General features: G+C 38.1%; 1 protein-coding gene across 7 annotated transcripts in view; it reads right to left on the reverse strand.

Annotated features, from left to right (window-relative positions):
• LOC124290472 (receptor-type tyrosine-protein phosphatase alpha-like) overlaps positions 1–12,379 on the reverse strand; it is a 64,021-nt gene that overhangs the window by 34,117 nt on the left and 17,525 nt on the right. For 3 of the 7 annotated variants that reach the window (XM_046727178.1, XM_046727172.1, XM_046727179.1), the window contains exons 13-17: positions 12,129–12,216; positions 11,718–11,779; positions 11,461–11,497; positions 11,229–11,326; positions 10,814–10,939 (exon numbers count right to left, since the gene is read on the reverse strand). The exons of 1 other annotated variant lie outside the window; for it this stretch is intronic. In XM_046727178.1, coding sequence (XP_046583134.1) covers positions 10,814–10,939; positions 11,229–11,326; positions 11,461–11,497; positions 11,718–11,779; positions 12,129–12,216 — 411 coding nt within the window. Of the gene's footprint in view, positions 1–5,137; positions 5,708–6,120; positions 6,257–6,585; positions 6,720–6,950; positions 7,089–7,638; positions 7,762–7,880; positions 7,955–8,397; positions 8,498–8,662; positions 8,810–9,357; positions 9,494–10,216; positions 10,357–10,813; positions 10,940–11,228; positions 11,327–11,460; positions 11,498–11,717; positions 11,780–12,128; positions 12,217–12,379 lie in introns of those variants that run through there. 3 more of the 7 variants (XM_046727177.1, XM_046727173.1, XM_046727175.1) reach the window with 3 other exon arrangements.

A 12,379-nucleotide genomic window follows, 5' to 3' on the forward strand; every position in this document is an offset into this window, starting at 1 on the left:
ATCTGAGCAATGAGATAGCTGTTCATTGCAGTTTAAAACTACAAATACGGTGCTCCGCTGAGGAAATACAAACTACCTGTGCTGTAAATATTTACTGGAGTATTCATACATAACGTAGCTTGTTCACATGTGCGAGTCATGTTTCAAGAAAAAGTTAAACTTTGAATTCACGAACAGAGACAACAGGGGAGTTAAAATAAGATCCTGCATTGTATAATGTAATGAACAATGTAGTTATAAGGGAGTAGCTATATAGTTAAAGTAGATGTGAACATGATTAGTGTCAAGCAATATGAATCTAATATGAAACATTTAGTCTGTCGTGGATATACACTGAGAAGTCGTCAAACACAATATATTCAAGTACTCACTATGCACACAGCCATCCCGTATCGAGCACGATCTCAGTGTACAGCAACCAGGAAGAGGATGGCACACATGACAGATCACATGATCAATACAAAAGGTTTTCCTGTATGCATTGAAGGCGGTGCACTTCAAACATGCATTGAAATTGATATTGTAAAGCCTAAAAAGGCTCGGGTGTATGATGAACAAATATCGGTTCTCACAATCTTTCTCTTTCTGCTCTTTTTGATGCTGGCAAACACACTGTTGTGCTAATGTTATCTGACTAGATAGAGCAATATAAACATATGACCATTGAAACTAAATATACCATTAACATGTTGATACAGAAGGTTGACATACATGTATATGTCTCTAAACAGATGATTTCGTGGATAAACAAACTTTGTATTGAATCCGGGCGGTGGGGTAGCTTAGTGGTTAATGCGTTCGCTCGTCACGCTGAAGACCCGGGTTCGATTCCCCCCGGGGAAAATGCGTGAAGCCCATACCTGGTGTCCCCCGCAGTGATATTGCTGGAATATTGCTTGAAGCGGCGTAAAACCAAACTCACTCACTCACTTGTATTGAATCCACTAAACCAGTAAAACACAAATGTCACGGAAACATATTTTCAAAGGTTTGCTGATGAAACCAAACATAAATTGTCGGCAATGAAAGGCGTATGCAAACACTCTTGTATCGAATGAACGGTTGTTTCAGTAACAGCTGAGTCCCTGCGCGTTCCTCCTTTAGTCATCACGGATTTGTCGAACCTTCGACTTTGACTCGTCTGAGTTTTATTTACATTGAATGAAACTATTTGAACATTCATCACTTCATTCATCCCGTGTTGCCAGTTCGAAAGAATTTGCAGTTAGTAGATCAGTAACGAAGAACAAGTGACACGTGGTCTAACCTTAGGCAAGTGAGTTTGTTCATCAATTCCCTCTGTTCATCGAGCAGTTATTTATTTTTTATTTATATGTCTAATCTACTTTTATGCGGTTTCTTTTACAGTATGAATATGGTTTCTATCTCCCATGAAATCATAATGAGCACGTACAGTCCGTTTGGCTCAAAAGCGGACCGATGAATTGCAATCTAACTCGAAAACTTATACACATAAAATACTCAATGAAAGGGAGGAGTGCAGAGAAACGGACAGCCAGGTGTTCGAGAAGCACGTTCACAAAGTTATTTATTCATTAAACTGTGCTGTGCCGTCTCCATCCGTTCTCGAACACCTGGCTGCCCCTTTCTCTGCACTCCTCCGTCGTAACAAATAGTGAACTGTGTCAATATTTTAATGATAGATTGTTAAACAACTTTTTTTGTTTTTAGGCCAAAAATTCTGCAAAAACCTCACAGAGTGGGTATGATGTTTTGATTATGATCAGCGTTTCATTGAGTATTTTATGTTTATTAGTTTTCGAGTTAGATTGCAATTCATCGGTCCGCTTTTGAGCCAAACGGACTATAAGAGAACTGTGTTTATAAGCGACAAAACTGTCGTCTATATCCCGAGTGTGTGCCTCTGAGAAAGTGATCCAGTTAAAAAAAGCAATGCACAACTTTCTAAAGCACACGTTCCTCTAAGATTAAACTAGGCTTTTAGGAACATGATGTGACCCTGACGTTTTAGTTGTTATCACTGACGTCGACTACTTTCTATAACCCTTCATACAAATGCGTGTTAAACAGGTATTACCCGATGTGAATAAGTTTAAATAGAAAGTCACATTTTAGCTGAAGTATTTCAGGAATATGAGGAATGTCTATGTTATACTGATCGGTCACACACGTAGCTCCGCATAGGCACACAGGGTGACACTGTCACATTTTCACGTTCTAGTTACTAGAGCTTGACTATTATGAGATGGAATTGAAAGCTACAAGACGATGGTTTAACTTCAACTTATTTGTGACCTGGACTGTAATATAGAACGCCAATGCAATGGAATGTCCAATCTTACATGTAACTATAATCGGAAACCATGTCTGTTTGGTGTAAAAAGTAAAATAGCTGTGAAGTCACCTACCACTAAAGGCAAAAGATGAGGAAATTATATGATCGGATTAATTGAAGACATCAGGTGTTAGCAAAAAGGTGAATCACGCCCTGCCTAACTGTAGCACAAACCCTTTACACCTCCTGGGTTCACCTGTTGTCAGTTACTACACAAAGCAAAGCAATATATACTCATGTACAAAAGAAAGTACTCACCAGGTGTATTGAGACTATTCCCATCTAAGCAAATATTTTGTTAGCAACATTGTAATTGGGCAAGACATCTAGTGTTATTGCAACACGTACACAATGTTTGTGACTTGTAGGTTACAATCAAAACACTTTTCTAATTTTAACGCTGTTTTCAAGAAAATGTTTTACCAAAGCATCAAGTGTGTACTTTCTTTTGTACGTCAGTTTATATATTCGTACAATATTCCTTTTCAATAACACTCAGAAGTTTTTTTTCTTTTGGTACTTTTGCACTCTCTTGTGCATGTTTTGTACCAGTAACTGTTGGATTTTAAAACTGATCCAAATAATATGTTGTTTTGCTAACAAAACAGTTGTCCATTCGTCTAAGCAATGTTTCATCACAAGATATAAATTGACGAAACACATCCTGATAACAAAAGGGAGAGTTATACTCCTTTTGAAGATGGGTAAATGCAAAATCTCCGTTGACAATGGTGTGACAGCCATTTGCGCTGACACGGGCGACAAAATACCCAACACTTGAACCCAACCAGTTGGATGTTATTCCATATGTCAAGTAAAGATATTTCGTCCCTGTATTTGCATCGGAAAGCATCTTGCACAACTCTACAGATTTTGTCCAGCTTGTTAAATTAACGCAATGACGACGCTGAAACGCAAGTGTCTCCTCGGACGACCATAAAAGCCGTGCAGGTGAAACCTCTACTGTGAACGGCATACCGTTCTAGTTTGATCATCTGAATCTTAAATGTTGTCAGCGCCAAGATAGGCATGCCTGATCGTGAAATAGAAGTACAGTTAGGCCTATCGCTGGATGTCCAGGCCGGAAGTTTTGCTCGCTTAACCAACTTTATGGTTCTGCCCTTAATCGTTCACACATTAAGGAAGGATATCAATATATGGATGAACAACTTCTTTATTCCTTTATTTAAGTTGTTCATCCATTATATTGTTATCCTCCTTACTGCTCCAACTTCTAAATGCCTCTCAAAGAAGTTATCGTTCACACATTGGAGGGGCAGTGGTGTGGCCAAGTAGTCGCTCGTCCCGCCGTAGACCCGAGTTCGATTCCCCACACGGGTACAATATGTGAAGTCTATTTAACTCCCAACAGACAAGCAAGCAAAAATTAGCTACAATTTTAATACTAGTATTTACTGAAGATGCTGACGAATGATAAACAGATACACTACTTTTAACAGAAAGTGGTGACAAATGACAAACATATACATTGTATTAACATTAGATGTGACATATGATGACACAAATAACGAAATTGTTTAAACATTCAATGTTAATCATACGTGATTAAACTTTTCTATATTTTACAGAAGTTTATTAACAATGTTAGCGCGTTGTAACAAGTCTTAGATATCAGCTTGTTGATTGCTCTTTTGATTGACATATGATACCTCGCCTAGGAATATGCTGTTTTCTCACTTATAATATTCTATTTATTGCATATTATAGTAAACACATAACCCATCATGGCTTGAGATACCCTTCCGCCTGCTGTATCAATATTAAGATACGAAGTCCTAGCTCTTAATCTTGAACATGGTTTTGTTTCAAAGAGGAAAGTACAAGATGCATGTTTGGTTCAAGAAGCACTTTAAATGGTTGTAAGAAGGGATGACAATCCATGGAAACATGGTAAACAATGATTGAATGTTTACATGGGGTATAGGGTGGGGTACAGGGTGCAATGACTGTTGACACAACTTGAATTACGAATGACAATTGTAAACATATTACCACGAACCGGTTTAGTTGGAATATTAACAAATGTCTTTAAACAACCCGGAAGAACTGTAAAGTGGCACACGCCCCATGGGAAATAACGCTAGTGTGACACCTTTATCCTAGTCAACATCGTTCCTGTTTATGGAGCACTTGTACATCCTCATGTGTACATAGCCGTGAAGGTCCGGGTTAGAATATTGATCTTCAGTAATCCATGCTTGTCGTAAGAGGCGACTAACGGGATCGGTTCCCAATTGCGCAGATCGATGCTCATGCTGTTGACCACTGGATTGTCAGGTCAAGACTTGATTATTTACAGACCGCCGCCATATAGCTGCAATATTGCTGAGTACGCCGTAAAACTAAACTCACTCACTCACTCATTTGTACACCGATATCGCATGACGTGGGTTCTATTTCGCTTGTGAACATACTTAACAGAGATGGTCTTCTCAACATTGGTACTAGCAATTTAGCTGAACTTGTAATGCATATAATGATATCATGTTGGTTTTGCAGATTGGAAACAGAAGAAATTCCTTTACAATTACAAGACGTCTCTATTGACACCCGGCAGATCTCATACACTCAGCAATGAGTCAGGTTACAGTGACAACAAGACTGCATAATAATAAGCTTCGGTTGTCAGGCCTGCTTTGTTCATGCTTGTTGTTATCAGGTGTCAGAGGCCTGCGTGTACTGGGAGATACTGACTGGGTGTTATATGATAGTTAGTAGCTAAGGTTCATTGGGACCTACATGATCATATTACTTAGATCAAACTGATTAAGATCACGATGCTTGATACAACATTGAATACGCATTGAAGGAAAATGTATTCATTCTGCAACAGACGTTGTGTACTTCTGTCAGGTCGATATCAATATGAAATACGTGCATGGTCTTTCATGATAATGTTGGATTTTAGCATTATGGCCGCGTCCCGCCCATGTAAGATATTCGTTACCACATAAAACAAATTGTTTGCAGCTTATCGTATTAGGTTGGAAGTACTGTTTGCAAATGTGAATTAATGAATCATTAACAATGAAATTATTGTCAAGACGTTAACAGTGTTTATCGTAATACTTGATATTTCATGGTCAGTGGAACTGAATGATCCTGGTCGAATCCCTTATACCTAAAGCATCGATATCTCGATGACTCCACGATATTTGAAAATAGTAAAGGTTGGGAATGCCCAAATAACTAAGAAATGTTATAGCGTAAGCAAAACTATAAAAACCCAATAATATACAAAAAGCGTAATAGAAAGGTATCCGTGTTTGTGTAAAACACTGTAGGATCTTATTCATGTCACATATTGGTGTAGATGTTGGTGGAACGTTTGCACTCCTTCACCATGTGATAACACAGCTTGAACTGGTCCTGCAAAAAGATAACGCTAGTCATGAACATTTAACGCCAGCAGTAATAACTCATGGACACAAGCATCATCATCAGCATAGATTAAACATTAAACACATAGCCTAGCTTTTACAATATGTTGACCAACCGCATATAAATCTTGCTATACGAAGCTGCCTCCTAGCTTATACTTTCTTTTATAGCTTTAGATATGTGCTCGAAGCAGAAAATTGATCACTTCGCAAAACTTTGCAAATCGTTTGATTTTCTTTAAAAACATATAATGCCTGTAACAATCTGAATCTCGATTGTGTCTGTGATTTTATATGTGCAGACCAGCGAGTATATGTTGCGATAACCAGTTCACATGTAAACGACTACAAATAACTGTGGAATTGTAGAAGCATATCATTTTGATCAGTTATTCAACTCACGAAGGACTGTATAAACTGTGGTCTGACACGCTGCAGTTCCCTGATGCTGAGGAAGATGTCCACGTCTCCGTCCAGCCTCAGTCTGCTGATGATGTTAAGGATACTGCAGAACACGCCGCTCACGCTGGCACCGTCACTAATTCACAGAAACCATGGCTACATAAAGCAACATTGTCTTGTAAGTCATCCACACACGTTTCCATTTGTAAATGATTTATGTCATTTATATATTTTGTATTTTCATATATATAACTTCCAATATCAAGTGTTGGATTAATATTGTCTATGAATACGTTTCAATTTGTAAATGATTTCAATCATGAATTATGTATTTTCATATCTATAATTGTGTAGATTTAATACCTTATTGTTCATCTGGTATCATGCTTCAGAAAATAGTAGTGATGTATTTTGCATAATTCATATCCTTATAACTGCACGGTAAGGTATGATATAAATACATACTGGCAGTGGATAAGGACCGTGTGGTCAGAGCTGATGATTTTGTCCACCAGATTGATTAGTTCCAGAAGTGAGACACTGTTGGACATCATGTCCAGCGACCGGAGACTGAACAAGGTGACTGAATGCTCGGTACCCTAAACAATATTGAAACATCCACAATTATTTATTGAACAGCATATCTCCGATATATACAATGCGCCTTCATATTAAAATATAGTTTACAGATATAATACTGAGCTGATTTAACTTTTTCTGGACAATAACTGTGTAAATATACATGATAAATGAACTTGTCATTACATAGATCATACGATCATATTTTACGTTCATTTTGTTCATCGATTGCTATAAGTAACAAAACTAACCTTCTTGTCATGTGCAAGTATTAACTTTCTCTCGTTGTAAAATGTCTCGCCCTTGTTAGAATTGTTTGCCCCTTGTTTCACATTAAATGGTCCATTCTTCAACACTTTGTTCTTTTTAGGGTACATATCATCCGTATCCTAGATGACAAAGTGAAATGTTGGAATCACATTTTAGTATGCAGATTTCAACAAGCTGGCAGCCTCTCTTCCAAGCTTAACAAAGAGGATGATTCGCATTTTTCAAAAGGTCCATCTTTAAGCAAGCAAAATACCATAAGATCCAGCTCGTTCGCATTTCTCATGTCCTTAGTTCCTTCTAAGCATAGACATTGTAATTAAACGTCACAGAAAGATACACTTTGCTTTTCAGTTAAGCTGTTCAATAAATATGTCCAGACATTTAATGACAGACATGTAAAGCAATTAAATAAATATAAAACCTCAACAATGCAACAATTACATGTTTTCCCCATCTACAGTCAATGGTGCATACTACTTCCCATGACCATTTTCAATGTTGACGTTAAAATACACACATCATTTTATCCACTAACTAAAGCCAAAAGACATCACACGAAACAAAATGGATTATATAAAATATCATTTCGCACAAATTTACATATAAGTTTTACCAAATGTAGAATCGACACAAATGGAGGAAAGACAGCTACGAACACAATGATGTTACCTTTGAATCGTCCAAACAGACAACTGTGAAGCAGTCATGGTCGTACACCAGTCTCCAGAAGTCCACCACAGTATCTGGCAGTGGAGTCTGGGTGACTATCAATGTCGATGGTCTAAGTGCAGACTAGAGTAAACATAATGAGTGAGAGAGCAGATTTTACTTGTGGCAATATTCGTATAGTATCATTCTAGGTAAAACGGGAAATGTTCAGCATTGCAAAGAGGAATGAATGGCATACTTACTGGCAAAACCACAGCATTGATGTAGTCATTCCTACTCTGGACTTGAGTACACAAGTAGGGTCGTGAATTGTTTCCTGTAACAGTACATCAGACATAACATTAGAATCAAGCTCGTTGTCCTTTTATATTTTAATTAACATTGACATGTATATCCTGGACATGGCTATCAGGACTATATTGTCATCGTTATTCTCTTTCTGGTCCTTTTAATCAATCTTGCGGTTGTATCAGGGAGCACTGAGGTCAAGATCAGATCTAGACAAGGCAATGGCGGGATGAATTAACAACGTCCAAGGATGATGTCGGTATTAGATGCGACAAAATTAAGACACGGGACTGATGAGGTCCTGAAGATTCTAAACCCGGATCCTTGTGTCAGAGTGCTATATATGACACGGTCATGCAAACGGAGTAACCTTAGGCCGAAGTTACTTTTACATGTATGTTATCAAAATGCAAAGCCACCAGGGACAGTTTGGATGAAATTGTAAAATTTTACTGAATGTGTGATACGTACCAGGGAGGATGTTCCGGTTCCTATTCTTGGCCGCATTGTCTAGAAGCAGGGCATGCGAAGTTTCCTCCTCTGTCCGGTCAGATGTCTGTACTTGAAGTAACTGAAGAAACAAAGAAAAGGCTTCCCATGAAGTCCCAATGGAAATCTTTGACGCATAGTGTGTATTGTATATGTGCTGTACGCAAAGTAAAGAAACAAGCTCTGCTAGGATAATCATTTTGATAGAAACATCATCTTTCGAGAAGCTGTATGTACATGCACTTACTTTAAATTGCTTTTTCAGTATGTTCTCTTGCTTTGCTGTAAACGTCCCGTCCACACCAAAGGTTTTGTCAAACTCAGACGAAGTGTAGAGTGTTCCTCGACTATTGAGAGCCTCCAGGACCACATCATGTACAAACTCGTACTGTTTCTGAATAGAACATATGCATTATTCCAACCTCAATGAAACAATGTGGAGACCACGCGACCACATTTTTCTGAACAAACATTGAGGGTATTTTGTCAGTGTATTTGAATGAAATAAGCGACAAAGATGAGATAATGTCGACACAATCAACCAAAAGTATCCATTTATTCAATCTGACACACATCCGTCTCATTTCCTTACGAATCGTCGAAACTAAAAGAGAGCGTTGCTTCGAGCCTTGCACTTCTGTAAAGTACGTGACTGGTAATAGAGAATAAAACATCTAGCACAAGTCTTGGTCTCAAGCATCAGTACCTGGGTTCGATTCCCCACATGGACACAATGTTTGAAGCTCAATTTTGGTGTCCCCCCGCCGTGGTATTGCTGGAATATTGCTAAAAGCGGCGTAAAACTAAACACACTCACTCACTCACTCAGAATAAAACATCTAGCACAACCCTTGGTCTCAAGCATCAGAAGCTATTGTCTTGGTGTTCGCTATACAAGGATAAATCTATTCACTGTTCAGGGAACCCAGAGATACCACCTACCGCTTTCTGCACCATGTTCATCCTGTTCAGTCTCATTTTGCCAACACACATGTACACGTTGACTTTGTTGTCGCTCTCAGCTTCATCCATCAGGTAGTCCAGGGCAATGAATGCCCCTGTTCTTCCTACTCCAGCACTGAATAAAACAACATCATTGTCTGAACAGATTCCTATTTATATCAACATTCACACAAGCCATTTCTGAAGCAACTTCCATTTATCCGTGACATATGAGGACTTGTTAGTTGATACCGAGGAGTTCACCCACCTTGAAGTTACCAGCACTGTGGCTGTATGACCACTTCTCTTGTTTTCTTTAGAAAATAATGAACAGTTGCGTTACATGCACTGAGCCACCGCGACTCCTGTGTACACTATAAGGTGGTTCCGTAAAGGACATTCACATATTGCATATGTTATTGATACCATCTAATTACTATTAGATTGCAGTCGATTTTTCTACTATGTCTGTGATATATAACTTTATATTTTCTTTGACATCTTACTTATATGCTTGGTCTTTGTATAACCAGGCTGGATTTCTTAGCTGGATCTGTGGAAAGCTGGAATGCTGATGCGCCGTAAAGCAATATTATTCTTTTATTCGTCTTGCCTCAATTTAATTGCAGTGTGCACATATTGGAACATGGTCCACCTTCAAATATTATTCACCACAAGGTGACTACATCAGTGGACGTCCTCCATTCAGGTACTCACCAGAAAGGAATCTCCATGTGAGTCCTATCATAATAGGTAAAGCCAGTGGACACACATCGAATCCATGCTCACTCAGTAGTTAAGAATTGTACCATGCCCTATATCCACACTGGGTCTGAATCGGGATAGACATGTACATTACCTGCAGTGTACCACCATGGGTCCCCTATCCATGTCCCCCAGTTTGACTAATCTCCAGAAGTTGACGAGGGCAGGTGAAGAAGGAACACCATGGTCAGGCCAAGATGTGAAGTGATAGTGCGTCACAGTTCTCTCAACACCCTGTAGGTATCCGACTTGCACTTATTCCAAGGGTAATGCGGTATGTTATAATATAAATGAGTCTCTTAACAGTGACATGGCTGGTTACAATATTGGTTCCTAAGAAGTCAACAACAAGAAGAGGAAGAAGCTGTTTATGTTCATTCAAAATATTGTGTAACTGAAGAAACTTAAAAATGTTCCAAGCTACCAGACGAGCACCGAATATTGTTTGGTAATGTTTAGATTCTGTGCATCCGTGCATTTAAAGTTGGTGTGAATATTAAGTACGAAACTCCGTTTATCTACAAAGGGTTCACCTGCGTAGATTGGCTGGATTCGTTGCCAAAATATCGGTGTACATTTTATACATTTTATCCAGTTGTTCATCCTTGTACATGTACATTTATTAAAGGATAATACAATTAAAATATTGAAAATGTATGTGAATGTAAGATAAGCAAGTATGCAAACTTACGGATTTCTTCACCAAAAACTTGGATACTTTGTAGTCAGCCCTTACTGTCACATTGGTGTTCATCACCTTGACGTGTCCGTATGTTTTAGCCTTGTTCTCGTCAGGCCAGTAGTGTTCACATTTCGTCTAGGAATACAGTTTTATGAACAAACTCTGATATTACATTCAATATACAAATCGATATTTTTTAAAAAGTAAAAAAGATATTTCAATAAAAATATGTCACATGTGTTGTTTTTAATAACATAACATGACACAATGGGACTTTCCTTCCATCGACCAATTATTGTTCACATCTTATGTGGAAATAGATAAATATAAGACATAACCGTTATGACACAAGTCATTCTAATGAGTTAAGTAGCAGAATCTATTGGAGGTATTTCCAAGATTATTACCCTTAAACACATCCTACCTTGTTCACCTCCATCAGCCTCGTCAGCATGACTATCTGTGTGACGTCCTCCTGCCACACCATCCGCCAGAAGTCCGTGATTGTTCCCGGCTTGGGTCCTTGGTGCAAGAACGTATGTATTACAAACACCATTTTATAACTAAATCATATACCATGATGCCTGATCATCACCTTAACATAACGAATAGAACAGAGAACATGTAATGAATATATGATGAAAGGCAGTGCTTACCTTGTGTGGCTATGTATTTTGGAGTGTCATCGTATCCCTGGGGACAGATATAAGATTAGTGCCATCAATAACAGTGGGTAAGATAAACTAATCATACACGTTTTACATGAATACGATTGGAATCTTTGCATTTTCACAATTATCCATGTGCAGATGTTTTTTGGAAAAACCCATTAAACTTATATTTGCTAACTGACATAATGACAATAATTCCATCATAATACTGACATGTACAGATGATAATGTATTCTACTCACCAAAATATAATTTGCATTTATATAATCCTCTTCCTCCGTCAACACAACCCTCGAGTCATCATCTGAATAAAACGCATATGTGAGACTCTCGGATATTTGAGCCATGCAGATGACTGATGTGCTAAGTAAAGCTCCAAAATAAGGTTGTTTTTTTGTAGCAAGTAGTGATATAACATATACGTACATGAAAGTTGTCTTGTACTAGTATTTGCACTGACACGATGAGTCCACAGAACAATTATTGGTGGAAAGGATTTTCAATTGCTAATTGTTTTCCTGTAACATTTCCTATGTACTATATATATTGATTGATGACTAAGAGAAAAGGGCTGAATAAGTATATTAAAATTTACGACAAAGCATAGCTTTCGGTAGTTGGTCAAAAAGAAATGCAATGGACGATTTACTTACATGCATAAAGGGCGAGAAAACGGTTCTTCTTCCTGTTGCCGTCTTTCTTACCAGCCTCATGTGGATGTCTTGCTCCATACGGGATGGTCTGAGACACAGAATGTCACGTGGTATGTGTACATGAACATGCAGGTTTGCAGGCTTACTAACTAGAATTCAGTAAAAATCAAGTTAGGATATTAATTCTAGCAGCTACTGCGTTTGAGTATTTTTTGATATCCTATTAACTATAAACTAAATTAAATATACTC

Source organism: Haliotis rubra, unplaced genomic scaffold (genome assembly GCF_003918875.1).
Source record: "Haliotis rubra isolate DU_JTF1 unplaced genomic scaffold, ASM391887v1 Scf466, whole genome shotgun sequence".
Lineage (NCBI taxonomy): Eukaryota > Metazoa > Mollusca > Gastropoda > Lepetellida > Haliotidae > Haliotis > Haliotis rubra.